Genomic DNA, 16,057 nt, shown 5'->3' on the forward strand with positions numbered 1-16,057 from the left:
CTCAACTCCAGTCCTCAGGACCCACCAACAGGCCAGATTTTAAGTATTACCTTGGGGAGATACAGACAAGAATACTGCAATCACTGAGCAGCAAATTATATCACCTGTGATGTATTTCAGTTATCTTGCAAACCTGGCCTGTTAGTGGGCCCTGAGGACCGGAGTTGAGAACCACTGTACTAATAGGATCAGAAGAACACCACCAATTTTCTTCAGGTAGCTTTAGGTGCACACTGTGCAGAGGACACAGTACACTAACTGTAAATACTGTAACTGCCTGCCTGTGGTATTAATATAGGATCCGAAGAACACGACCAATTTTATTCAGGTAGCTTTAGGTGCACACTGTGCAGAGGACGCAGTACACTAACTGTAAATACTGTAACTGCCTGCCTGTGGTATTAATATAGGATCAGAAGAACACCACCAATTTTATTCAGGTAGCTTTAGGTGCACACTGTGCAGAGGATGCAGTACACTAACTGTAAATACTGTAGCTGCCTGTCTGTGGTATTAATAGGAGCAGAACAACAGCAATTTTCTTCAGGTAGCTTTAGGTACACACTGTACAGAGGACGCAGTACACTAACTGTAAATACTGTAGCTGCCTGTGGTATTAATAGGAGCAGAACAACAGCAATTGTCTTCAGGTAGCTTTAGGTGCACACTGTGCAGAGGACACACTACACTAACTATAAATACTGTAGCTGCCTGCCTGTGGTATTAATGGGATCAGAAGAACACCACTAATTTTCTTCAGGTAGCTTTAGGTGCACACTGTGCAGAGGACGCACTACACTAATTTGTATATACTGCAGCTGCCTGCGGTACTGTACTAATAGGATCAGAAGAACACTACCAATTTTCTTCAGGTAGCTTTAGGTGCACACTGTGCAGAGAACGCATTACACTAACTTGTAAATACTACAGCTGCCTGAGATACTAATAGGATCAGAAGAACACCACCAATTTTCTTCAGGTAGCTTTAGGTGCACACTGTGCAGAGGACACAGTACACTAACTGTAAATACTGTAACTGCCTGCCTGTGGTATTAATATAGGATCCGAAGAACACGACCAATTTTATTCAGGTAGCTTTAGGTGCACACTGTGCAGAGGACGCAGTACACTAACTGTAAATACTGTAACTGCCTGCCTGTGGTATTAATATAGGATCAGAAGAACACCACCAATTTTATTCAGGTAGCTTTAGGTGCACACTGTGCAGAGGATGCAGTACACTAACTGTAAATACTGTAGCTGCCTGTCTGTGGTATTAATAGGAGCAGAACAACAGCAATTTTCTTCAGGTAGCTTTAGGTGCACACTGCGCAGAGGACGCAGTACACTAACTGTAAATACTGTAGCTGCCTGCCTGTGGTAGTAATAGGATCAGAAGAACACCAGCAATTTTCTTCAGGTAGCTTTAGGTGCACACTGTGCAGAGGACACACTACAATAACTTGTAAATACTGCAGCTGCCTGCAGTACTGTTCTAATAGGATCAGAACAACACCACCAATTTTATCAGTTAGCTTTCGGTGCACACTGTGCAGAGGACACATTACACTAACTGTAAATACTGTAGCTGCCTGCCTGTGGTATTAATAGGATCAGAAGAACACCACTAATTTTCTTCAGGTAGCTTTAGGTGCACACTGTGCAGAGGACACACTACAATAACTTGTAAATACTGCAGCTGCCTGCAGTACTGTTCTAATAGGATCAGAAGAACACCACCAATTTTATCAGGTAGCTTTAGGTGCAAACTGTGCAGAGGACGCACTACACTAACTTGTAAATACTACAGCTGCCTGCGGTACTAATAGGATCAGAAGAACACCACCAATTTTCTTCAGGTATCTTTAGGTGCACATTGTGCTGAGGACGCACTACACTAATTTGTAAATACTGCAGCTGCCTGCGGTACTGTACTAATAGGATCAGAAGAACACCACTAATTTTCTTCAGGTAGCTTTAGGTGCACACTGTGCAGAGGACGCACTACACTAATTTGTAAATACTGCAGCTGCCTGCGGTACTGTACTAATAGGATCAGAAGAACACCACCAATTTTCTTCAGGTAGCTTTAGATGCACACTGTGCAGAGGATGCACTACACTAATTTGTAAATACTACAGCTGCCTGTGGTACTAATAGGTTCAGAAAAACACTACCAATTTTCTTCAGGTAGCTTTAGGTGCACACTGTGCAGAGGACACACTACACTAACTTGTAAATACTGCAGCTGCCTGTACTGTACTAATAGGATCAGAAGAATACCAGCAATTTTCTTCAGGTATCTTTAGGTGCACATTGTGCAGAGGACGCACTACACTAACTTGTAAATACTGCAGCTGCCTGTACTGTACTAATAGGATCAGAAGAATACCAGCAATTTTCTTCAGGTAGCTGTATATACTGTAAAAACACCTGCCTGCCTATCAGTAGGAAGAGAATAACAGGAACAGCTTTATATAGTGTGGGGCATGTACTAAACCACCGCTTTGGCCAATTATGGCTCTCTGTACAGACGGCGCTGTGATTGTCCAAGCATGCAGGTCATAGTGCATGCTTGGCCAATCATCAGCCAGCAATGCACTGCGATGCCGCACTGAATTATGGGCCATGATGCGCCACTCGAATTTGGCATGAACGGCCCATATCGTTCGTAATTCGACGAACGGGCGAACACACGATGTTCAAGTCGAACATGGGTTTGACTCGAACACGAAGCTCATCCCTATTAAGGGGACAGAAAATTTACACTGTTATACAAGCTGTACACTCACTACTTTACATTGTAGCAAAGTGTCATTTCTTCAGTGTTGTCACATGAAAAGATAGAATAAAATATTTACATAAACGTGAGGGGTGTACTCACTTTTGTGAGATATTGTATTATCTGTGTTCCTCTGTATGAAAGTTCCTATGACTACGTGTCTCAGCCCCTCCCTTTGTAAGAATGTACAGAACTGGTTAATGAGTGTCAGATACTTTCAGTTTCATTTCTCTCTTCTGCTCTCAGTGATGGCGTCTGTTGATCTGAGGAAGGAGCTGGAATGTTCCGTCTGTCTGAACATTTATACAGATCCTGTAACCCTGAAATGTGGACATAACTTCTGCCGGGACTGTATTGGTCGTGTGATGGATACACAGGAGAGGTCTGGAGGTTATTCCTGTCCTGAATGTAGACAAACATTCAGGAAATGCCCCGTCCTTCAGAGGAACATAACACTACGGAACATAGTGGAGAATTTCCTGTCTGCTCAGCCAGATGAGGAGGAGTCCGGGGTCTTCTGTACTTACTGTATTCACACTCCTGTACCTGCTGTGATATCCTGTCTGCATTGTGAAGCTTCTCTGTGTGACAATCACCTGAGAGTCCACAGCAAGTCACCAGAACACGTCTTATGTGACCCCACCACTTCCCTGGAGAACAGGAAATGCTCCGTCCATAAGAAGATCCTGGAGTATTACTGCACTGAGGACTCCACCTGTATCTGTGTGTCCTGCAGTTTGGCTGGAGAACATCGGGGACACCAGGTGGAGACTGTGGATGAAGCCTCTGAGATGAAGAAGAAGAAACTGAGGAATGTTCTGCAGAAACTGATGACAGAGAGAGAGGAGATGGAGAAAAGAGTCCAGAGTCTGCAGGAACACAGGAGGAAAGTACAAGGAGAAGCAGATGATGAAACAGAGAGAGTCACTGTCCTGTTCAGATACCTCAGGAGACGTCTGGAAGATCTGGAGAAGAGAGTCCTGAGGGAAATCTCCGGGCAGGCAGAGCGGATCTCCGGGATAATCAATGATCTGGTCCAGGATCTGGAAATAAAGAAGGAGGATCTGTCCAGGAAGATGGGGGACATTGAGGAGCTGTGTAACATGACGGATCCACTGACTGTCCTACAGGAATCAGACACAGGTGACTTGTGTGATACTGAGGATGGAGATGATGAGGACAGAGAGAGACATGATAAACTCCTCCATGATGAAGGGGATCTGGATGTGGGGGGGATCTCACACACATTACACACAGGTTTATCTGATATCATGTCTGGGGTAAATGTAGAGAGGGGGGTTACAGACATATTACTGGATGTGAGGACAGCTGGTAATAAGCTACATATATCCGATGACAGGAAAACTGCATCCTTCTCATCACATCAGAATCGCCCAGAAACACCAGAGAGGTTTCAGTATCATCAGGTGATGAGCAGTCAGAGGTTCTCCTCAGGGAGACATTACTGGGAAGTGGATGTCGGGAGGTCATGGTTCTGGAGAGTCGGGATGTGTTACCCCAGTATAGACAGGAGAGGAGATCAGTCACGGATTGGAGATAATAAGAAGTCCTGGTGTTTGGAGAAGTTGTGGGGTGATCAGCTCTCAGTGATACATGACAGTAATAAGACCCCATTACCCGGCGATGTCTCCAGTGGGAGAGTCAGGATAGATCTGGATTATGAGGCCGGGCGGATCTCCTTTTATGATCTGTGTGACCCGATCCGACATCTCCACACCTTCACCACCACCTTCACTGAGCCCCTCCATGCTGGGGTATGTGTATGGGGGGTAGAGGGAGATTGTATAAAGATATGTGGGGGGAATCAGAAGTGAGAGATCTGCCCAGAGACATCACAAGGTGGATTATCTGATTGGCGATTGGTGGAATACTCATCCAATAGGAGGAAGCAGAGGACAGGAAACATGAGTGATTTATGTATAAAGCTGCAGGTTCCGGGGCCATCATCTTCATCCTAAACCTCACTTCACTACCTAGTGTGTCACTGACCAGGAACAAGCATGCAGGAGGTCAGATTGTTCAGCCTTCACTGGCTGCATGCTTGTTCTGGGTCAGTGACACACTACATAGTGTAGCCAGGATCAGGATGACGGCCCTGGGGTCTCCACCATCACTGTCTATCTATAGAAGAAAGGGGTATTTTCAGCTTTGGATGGAGTGGGGGAGGATTAGAACCTCTGTCAGATTTTTTTTCTGCTATCTGGGGCTCCATTAGAGAGATTTCCCCTCACTTCCTGTTCCTGTGACAACATTTTACCAGACAGGAAGTGAGGGGAACTCTCCAACAGCAACACTGAAATAAAAATCCTCTTCTTTAGTAGAGTAGGGGAAGGATTAGAACCCCTGTCAGATCTTTATTTCTGTCTGTGTCCCTGTTGTAGATTTTCCCTAATTTCCTGTCTGATAAATTGTTGTCACCAGGACAGGAAGTGAGGAGAAATCTCTCTAATGGAGCCCCGGATAACAGTAAAAACCTGTCAGGGGTTCTAATCCTCCCCCACTCCATCCAAATCTAGAACAATAGGATTTGTCTAGACTCACACTTTAATATCCACAATGAGAATTCCGACATTTCTGTCCTCACAGGTTCCTTTACATGACCAATCCATGGATCTGTGATTGCTCCTCCCCCTCACTGTGATTGGCTGTGATGATTATCACTATGAATACAGCCAGTGCTAGTCTTGTTCCTATTGGTTATGATGTGGAGGGGCGGGGATTGTGGTGTGGGTGTGGTAGTGTGGACAGGTGACGGGGGAGGGGTATACAGTCTCAGGAAGTGGAAATCCTCGGCTCTGTATATGGGAATATTGATCAATGATTGGATATAGATATAACAATCAGACAGATTGGACTATTACTAGTATAGCACAGACCCGAGACTGGTCCTGCTGCTTGGTCCCAGGTTCTATTCCCTGATAGGCCCAGAGCAGCCAGGCACAACGCATTTCCACCATCAAGTCATAGATCAGGCCTTGGATGTCCTTTTGTAGTTTATTTGCTTAAAAAACTGGGATGGGGGAGGGGAAGTTTTAGGATACTCCAAAATGTCTAATAAACTGTAATGAAGGACAGACATGTGCAATTCGTTTAGTTCCAAGTTAGTTTTTAATTAATTTTGACAAATGCGTTTATTCCGACATATTTTGAATTTCCAAATTTTTCAATTTCCGAATTTCCAAAATGTAAAAATTCAGAAATTCGAAATTTTGAAATTGGAAAATTCTGAATTTTGGAAATTTGTAAATTCTAAAATTTGGAAATTTGAAAATTCGAAAATAAGGATGAAAAGTTACGAATTATCTGAAATAATGAATGCCGCATCTAAAAGAATGGAACATAACGCTTTCATAATAATACATAACAATAATAATAAAACCTTTTTATTATTATTATTATTATTTATTATTAATTTGTTCCATTCCATTTGTTTAGATGCAGCATTCGTTATTTCAGATAAGTTCGTAACTTCATATAAATTTGTATGCGTTACGTTCCAAGACAACCAAATTTTAAAAGGAAATTCCAACACCTATAATTTAATAGTTAGTTATTATTTAGAATTTTAGTGATTTTTCTCTTTTTTTCAGATTTTCGAATTTTCAGATTTTCGAATTTCCAAATTTTCGAATTTCTGAAATTTGGAATTTGGAATTCGGAATTCAAAAATTCGGAAATTCAGAATTCGAAAATTCGAAATTAGAAAATTCGGAAATTTGAAAATCCGACAATCGAAAATTTGGAAATTCAAAAATCAGAATTTTAGGATTTTCAAATTCTGAATTTCCGAATTACAAATTTCTGAAAAAAGCAAAAAAACAAATGAAATGATAACGTACAAATTTTTTGTCAGTGTCTAATGGAGGACACTAAATCTGGGTGAGAACCTCCCTCTTGGATGTGAAGCAGGGCCGTCTTTAACATTGATTGGACCCTGGGCAAAACTTTTCTTGGGGCCCCCCATGCAGTTTTACTCTCCACCTGTTCTGAGACATACAATAAATAGCAGCTAGACTCAAAATCAGTTTACTGAATAAGATCAGACAGCCATTGCGATTGGTTGCCAGAGGTTACAGTATATCATTACCGCTCACTGACTGGTTGCTAGAGATTACAGCACACATTATGGCTCACTGATTAGTTGCTAGAGGTTACAGCACATGATTTCTGTTTGTTGATTGGTTGCTAAAGATTACTGTGGATATGACCTCAGGGGGGCATGATATACAAATCAATGCCACTGGCCGCCGCTATTTACATATGAATGCCACCGCTATTTACATATGAATGCCGGTAATTTACATGTAAACACAGGATCTGCAGGTGAGTCATCTGTACACAACAATAGGGCAGAGCTGGGCAGCATTGGTAGCAGCACTTCACACTGAGATATTGGGACACAGCACAGGACTAAAACCTCAAGGGACGAGGTAATTTAAACCAGGATACTTGGCAAGTATGAGGCAGCTGCTTTGGGCCCCACAACAATGACAGGGCCCAGGGCAGCTGCCCCTTTTGCCCTGCCTTAAAAATGGCCCTGATGTGAAGGGTAACTAGATTCCAGACAGGAAGTCTTCAGCAGAAGTATAATCCTGAGTGTAGTGCTGTGAGCTCTGCTGTCCCTGGAATTAGACATGTGCGGTTCGTTTTGTCCTGAATTAAAATTTGGACGAATTTTCGTTATTTGGAAAATCAGATGTATCCAAATTTCGGAATTAGAATAGTACCAAATTTAAACTACCGTATATACTCGAGTATAAGTGGAATTTTTCAGCCCCTTTTTTGGGGCTGAAAGTGTCCCCCTCGACTTATACACGAGTCACCGCCATCTGCCTACATGATCAGCGTGTCATGCAGACAGACGGCGGCCAGCGTGCGATACATTACATTCGGCAGCGGCTCTCGGCTCTCATTGTTCAAAAGCCGTGCCTCCTCGTCTGTGATAGGCAGTCAGTGTACAGCCTATCATGGACATTCTCTCATCCTCGTCCGTGGTATGAGGATGAGAGAATGTCCGTGATAGGCTGTACACTGACTGCTGGGAAATGTTTTCTGCCTATCATGGACGAGGAGGAGGCGCGGCTTTTGAACAGTGAATGGCCGCCGCACACGCTGATCAGTGCAGAGCAGCACATGGAGGATGCACAGGACACATGCACACAGGTACTTATACACATGACACATGCACATATACACAGGACACAGGTACATGACACATATACACAGGACACATGACACATATACACAGGACACATGACACATATACACATGACATATACACAGGACACATGCACATATACACAGGACACATGCACAGGACACATGCACATGCACATATACACAGGACACATGCACATGCACATATACACAGGACACATGACACACGCACATATACACATGACACATGCACATATACACAGGACACATAGACACATATACACAGGACACATGACACATATACACATGACACATGACACATATACACAGGACACATGACACATGACACATATACACAGGACATATGACACATATACACATGACACATATACACAGGACACATGACACATATACACAGGACACATGACACATGCACATATACACAGGACACATGACACATGCACAGGACACATGCACATGCACATATACACAGGACACATGCACATGCACATATACACAGGACACATGACACACGCACATATACACATGACACATGCACATATACACAGGACACATGACACATATACACATGACACATATACACAGGACACAGGACACATATACACAGGACACATATACACAGGACACATGACACATATACACAGGACACATGACACATATACACATGACACATGACACATGACACATATACACATGACACATATACACAGGACACATGACACATGACACATATACACATGACACATATACACAGGACACATGACACATGACACATATACACATGACACATATACACAGGACACATAACACATGCACAGGACACATGCACATATACACAGGACACATGACACATGCACATATACACATGACACATGCACATATACACAGGACACATGACACATATACACAGGACACATGACACATGCACATATACACAGGACACATGACACATGCACATATACACAGGACACATGACACATGCACATATACACAGGACACATGACACATGTACATATACACAGGACACATGACACATATACACATGACACATATAAACGGGACACATGACACATATACACAGGACACATAACACATGACACATATACACATGACACATATACACAGGACACATAACACATGCACAGTACACATGACACATGCACATACAGTATACACAGGACACATAACACATGCACATATACACAGGACACATGACACATATACACAGGACACATGACACATGCACATATACACAGGACACATACACATGCACATATACACAGGACACATGCACATATACACAGGACACATGACACACGCACATATACACAGGACACATGCACATATACACAGGACACATGACACATGCACATATACACAGGACACATGACACATGCACATATACAGAGGACAAATGACACACGCACATATACACAGGACACATGACACATATACGCAGGACACATGCACATATACACAGGACACATGACACATGCACATATACACAGGACACATGCACATATACATAGGACACATGACAAATGACACATATACACAGGACACATGACACATGACACATATACACAAGACACATGACACATATACACAGGACACATGACACATGCACATATACACAGAACACATGACACACGCACAGGACAAAATTAGGGCCTCGACTTATACTCGAGTATATACGGTAATCTGAAATAACGGAATTCGAATTCGGATGAAATTCGAATTCAAATTGTTTTCGAATACTTTTCAAATTCAAATAGTTTTCCATCTCCAAAGATGATAAAATAGAAGAGAAAATAAAGGAACAGAATAGAAAAACATTTATTTTCTATTCTATTCCTTTATTTTCTAATCAATTTTATTATTTTTGGAAAAATTTTCAAATTTGAAAACTATTCAAAATTGTTTTGAAAACTTTTTGAATCGATACGAAAACAAATAAACAAAACAAATCCCGAAAACGAATTAAACGAATGAAACAAAATTAACTAAACAAATTTATGTAAATAACGAATCAAAACTAAACACATGATTTTGTTCTGCACATGTCTACCTGGAATCCACATGGTAGGTCCTCACGGTGTCCTGTATGGTGTGTTGCCACCTGCAGTATCAGTCATCTTCTGTACATGTTGTCTGTGTCTTGGATCCTCAGATGAGATTTCTGTGTTCCTTCGGGAGGTTAGGCCAGAGGTCCTCCAGTCCAAGCAGGAGCCAGGACCCCACAGGTATTCTCCCAGGAGTACCACAGCCCTCAGGATGGGTCTTACTCCTCCAGGAACAAGAGAGAGCCGTTCCAAGCCCCAGCCTATTTATACCCCTCTCAGCCCCCTGCTGGTCACTCACTCTCCTGACCAGGGATTGGCTGAAGAAGTATGAATATACTGGCCAGGGTCTAAGTTCCTCCACCCCCTATATCCCAGAATTCAGTGGGATGCGGGGAAAATAGTTGATCCTTCACCAGCTGACCATTAGATGTACGGTGTGACATGGTGCAGGAGTCCAATAATTAGAGCTGTGTTAGATGCCCCCTGGTGTGCTTATATACCTCTGTTTATTGGTGGTCACCTATGTATTTCTGACCTGTCTTGAACAGCTCCCTATCTGGATACTACAGGCACATCCACATTAGGTGGCCTCAGTGTACGCTGAACTGACCCCCGCTTGGTTGAGGCTCCCACCCTCCCCGCCTGCTCCACATCCAGGTGGGAATATGGGGGGGTTATGGATGTGATGACAGTTGAACAACTTTGATGTTTTTTACTGGTGTGACAGTTTGGAGGAACTTTACTATATCCACACTATCTGCAGAGCTATCCCTGAGGGAGGAGCCAAGTGACTCTGAAACGCGTCGGATATGCCCATGCAACCTCTGCATGTAGATACCAATACTGATACTGTGTGATTTTGCATTGTGCCATTGTGTACCCCTTCTTTTTACTGTGTACTATTTCTGATATATTTACTACCTTTTGTATGTAATTCTTTAATAATAAAACTTCAGTTTATAAATCTATGTTTCCTCTCTGAGCCTTTAAAGTCCCATTGAATGGGGGAAACCTCTTTTCTGTAGCAGATATTTAACCTCAAATTTATGTCAGCAGAACCTAGAACAGGCACTAACAAACGATCACCGCTCCCCCTGATTACAGGGAGGCCAAAAACTACATTTACCTAACACTAGTAGCCCACTGAGGGGCGCTACACTACAATCACTATTGTCCCTTCAGTCCCGGGACCTCTATAATCCTTATGGGGCAGCACAATTGTTACATTTCCTGTATGGACATATTCATTGGATAAAAATAATGATATGATTTACTAATGATGAAATGACATGACTAAGTGCTTATATGCTAATGTTCGGTTCTTTATATAATAACAGGTTCTCTGTCTAGAAGGACTTTACAGAAAGAGGAGAGAGGAGAACTTCCGCTGGAGTCACCTAGGCAGCCCGAGCGGACGTGGTATCTGGGCACTCCCCCTCCCAAAAAAATATGACACCCCAAATGTGGGATGTAAGAGGGTGAGGAGGGCTTAAAGCTCCACGTTTGGTTGGAACTCATCTTTAATAAACATTCCTCCTGACCACTAATGATGTATGAAGGGTTCATTATCACTGACACTGGTCATGTCTGTATTATCATCAGTGATAATTATCCCCTTTGTGCTCCATTAATGACCCATTGAAGAGTTAAAGTGCTTGTAAAGCTGGGCGGGTTCTTCTCACCTTAATCCATACTACACATTCATGTTATAAAAACCTTTTGTGTAGAGCTTCCCCCCAACCCCCACTATACTTACCTGAGCCTCATCTCACTTCTGTTGTTACTAAAACTGAGGTTTACAAATCTCTTTAATGAGCCCCTTTCATGCAGTATTAGTGGACAGCGGCCGTGTTATTTATCCTCTTCATGCCGCATTATGAAGGATATAAAGATCACTGCCAGTGACTGCCAATGGGGAGGAATGTTTTATATGGTTCCATCACTCTGGGATAATTGTGAACCAACTGCATCCCAACACCACTGTGCAAATCTCAACACCGTTGTGCAAATCTCAACACCGTTGTGCAAATCCCAACACCGCCGGGCAAATCCCAACACCACTGTGCAAATCCCAACACCGCCGGGCAAATCCCAACACCGCCGTGCAAATCCCAACACCGCCGTGCAAATCCCAACACCACTGTGCAAATCCCAACACCACTGTGCAAATCCCAACACCGCCGGGCAAATCCCAACACCGCCGTGCAAATCCCAACACCGCCGTGCAAATCCCAACACCACTGTGCAAATTCCAACACCGCTGTGCAAATCCCAACACCACTGTGCAAATCCCAACACCATCCCAACACCGCTGTGCAAATCCCAACACTGCTGTGCAAATTCATCCCAACACCGCTGTGCAAATCCCTTGAGACATTTCAATAACGTTCTAACCAATACAGAGTGATTATAATCCCTCCATTGTAAACATTCACATACAATAAACATTAAAGTGGGTATAAACCCACTTTAAAAAAAAACTAACGCCTGTAAGACCAAGGCATAATGAGCTAGACGCCACAATGACGTCACTCCCGCACATGCGCGCGGTAATGGCACACTCAATGAACATATGTGCCATTGCTTCAGTGCACATGTGACGATGACGTCAGCAAATACAGGGAGGATATCTCCTAATTCGTGCAGGTATAGGAGATATCCAGAGGAGATACAGGTCAGTCTTATTATAGACCTTATTATATCTTATTATAGATCTTATTATAGATCTTATTATAGACCTTATTATAGACCTTATTATAGATCTTATTATAGATCTTATTATAGACCTTATTATAGATCTTATTATAGCCCTTATTATAGATCTTATTATAGACCTTATTATAGATCTTATTATAGACCTTATTATAGATCTTATTATAGATCTTATTATAGAACTTATTATAGATCTTATTATAGACCTTATTATAGATCTTATTATAGACCTTATTATAGAACTTATTATAGATCTTATTATAGACCTTATTATAGATCTTATTATAGACCTTATTATAGATCTTATTATAGATCTTATTATAGATCTTATTATAGATCTTATTATAGACCTTATTATAGACCTTATTATAGACCCTATTATAGATCTTATTATAGACCTTATTATAGATCTTATTATAGACCTTATTATAGATCTTATTATAGATCTTATTATAGACCTTATTATAGACCTTATTATAGATCTTATTATAGATCTTATTATAGACCTTATTATAGACCTTATTATAGATCTTATTATAGATCTTATTATAGACCTTATTATAGATCTTATTATAGATCTTATTATAGATCTTATTATAGACCTTATTATAGATCTTATTATAGATCTTATTATAGACCTTATTATAGATCTTATTATAGACCTTATTATAGATCTTATTATAGACCTTATTATAGACCTTATTATAGATCTTATTATAGATCTTATTATAGACCTTATTATAGACCTTACTATAGACCTTATTATAGACCTTATTATAGATCTTATTATAGATCTTATTATAGATCTTATTATAGATCTTATTATAGACCTTATTATAGACCTTATTATAGATCTTATTATAGATCTTATTATAGACCTTATTATAGACCTTATTATAGATCTTATTATAGATCTATTTATAGACCTTATTATAGATCTTATTATAGATCTTATTATTATTATTATAAGTAAGTTATTAAACATTCTTTCCCCTGACACTTGTCATGAGCTGCACTTTTGTCTGAACTGTGTAGATTGGAGAGGGGGAGGGGAGAGGAGGAGGAACACTTTACTTCCCTTCAATGCTTTCATTAGATGTCATTTCCAAAGTAACCTGGTGTGGCGCTGCTGAGCAGATTTCACAACTCGGGATCTCCGGACACTTCACTACCTTGTAATAAGAGGGCGGGGCCAGTAGGTCACATAAAGGTCACTGCAAAGCAGCGAGTATTCTAAGGCTGGCCATACACTATTCAATTTTCCTGTTCAACTTTCCTTTAGATTTACCAAAACCATATAATAGGAGGTCAAACCTAAACACTTTCAATTTGGATGCAATCAGGTAGGCCCTTGTACTACATAGTTGAAGGTAAATCTAAAGAAAATTGAACAGGAAAATTGTATGGTGTATGGCCAGCTTAAAGCTGGCCATACACCATACAATTTTCTTATTCAATTTCCTTTGGATTTACCTTCAACTATGTAGTGCAAGGGCCCGCCTGATTGCATTCACATTGAAAGTTTTTAGGTTTGACCTTATATTATATGGTTTTGGTAAATCTAAAGGAAAGTTGTACAAGAAAATTGTATAATGTATGGCCAGCTTAAATGTTCTAAATCTAAGCTGGCCATACACCATACAATCATTTAGATTGATTAAAGAATATATATATATATATATATATATATAACTCAATATTCTCATAAAATACAAATTAAACATTAAAACATATTTGAAATATAATAGAGATGTAACTATAAAAGTTCAATAAATGCCAATTATATTATATTATTATTATTAGATTTTTTGGTGAACGATTGCCCCCCCCATGTTGAGGGCATGTGGCCTGGTAAGGTTCAGGAGGGGGCGGAGTTTGCTTGCCCCCCCTTTTCGTGGCCTGTCAGGTTGCATGTTTGGAGAAGGCCCCTTTCACACGTGTGTGACTTGTCCTGTGACTTGAGACTACAAAGTCACATGACAAATTGTACCCCATGATTTCCAATGAATACCGTTCATATCTGTGCGACTTCAGAGTAGTCCTTGTATTACTTTGATGTCCATAGACCTCAAGATTACACAGGCATGTCAAGTCACATCAAAGTCGCACTACTTTCAGGTCGTACAAGTTTGAAAGAGGCCTATAGGGTCTGGTATGGATTTGAGGGGATACCCGTGTCGTTGGTAAAAAAAAGTTGGCATGGGGGTTCCCCTTAAAATCTGTAACAGACACAAAAGGGCCTGGTATGGATTGGGGTGTACCCCCCGCCTTTTTTTGTTTTTCCTTTCTAGATTTTTTTTATTGCTGGCAATTTTAAAGATGCTGGAGGCCGCCGGCTCCAAAGGTTTGTATCTGAACCGCTGCTTAGGAAATGCTCCAACCGTATTGGACATGTGTGAACCTGCCTTAGGTGTTTGCATATTGGCTGTCACTTTTCCATCCACCAGGATAAACTCCAGGTAGGTGGTGCTGTGGTTGGGATTTGAACCCGTGATCTGAGTGCTGCTAGTCTGGATTTGAACCCGTGACTGGGGGGTGCTAGTCTGGATTTGAACCCATGACCTGAGTGCTGCTAGTCTGGATTTGAACCCGTGACCTGAGTGCTAGTAGTCTGGATTTGAACCCGTGACCTGAGTGCTGCTAGTCTGGATTTGAACCCATGACCTGAGTGCTAGTAGTCTGGATTTGAACCCGTGACCTGAGTGCTAGTAGTCTGGATTTGAACCCATGACCTGAGTGCAGCTCACCTGGAGTGCTGACCACTCAGCCATTGCGCTGATCAGATCTAGAAGAAGAATATATAGGAGGACTGTGATGAAAGGAGAGACATCTATAACTAGAAGACAACATTCTAATTCAATTCTATTTACACAATAAAAAGATTGATGGTATAATAGAGACCTAGGGGCGTGGCCTGGATTGGGGGAGGGGCCACACTGATTTTATTTACCAATCAGATTTGTGTTGTTACCCCCCCTTGGGGCAGGCAGCACAGCTCCTAACTTCCATAACCCTCGTACACATGATCCGACTTCCAACCAACTTTTCCGTGGATTTTAGTCTGAAGGGCGTTGGCCGTGAACTTGTTCAGCATACACACGGCACAACATTTTCATCCAACATTCACCAAACCACGTGGTTTTTCAGCTCTTTACCGCCACCCTTTGGGCAAATTCTGCTATTGTTGGCTGATGTTTAACATTGGTTCGGAGCATGCGTGTTTGTACATCGGATTTTAGTTGGACCAACTTGCGTACACACGATCGGATAAACCGACGTAACAGATTTATTGCCCAACAAT

The 16,057-nt window shown here is 41.6% G+C and overlaps 1 protein-coding gene across 1 annotated transcript; it reads left to right on the forward strand.

Annotated features, from left to right (window-relative positions):
• The first annotated feature begins 3,013 nt into the window (after positions 1-3,013).
• Positions 3,014-5,225, forward strand: LOC141123788 (E3 ubiquitin-protein ligase TRIM39-like). Its single transcript, XM_073612075.1, has one exon. It carries the CDS (start codon positions 3,031-3,033, stop codon positions 4,615-4,617), a length of 1,587 nt encoding a protein of 528 aa, XP_073468176.1. The 5' UTR covers positions 3,014-3,030; the 3' UTR covers positions 4,618-5,225.
• The last annotated feature ends 10,832 nt before the right edge of the window (positions 5,226-16,057 follow it).

The sequence above is a fragment of the Aquarana catesbeiana genome, linkage group LG01 (genome assembly GCF_042186555.1).
Source record: "Aquarana catesbeiana isolate 2022-GZ linkage group LG01, ASM4218655v1, whole genome shotgun sequence".
Classification (NCBI taxonomy): Eukaryota; Metazoa; Chordata; class Amphibia; order Anura; family Ranidae; genus Aquarana; species Aquarana catesbeiana.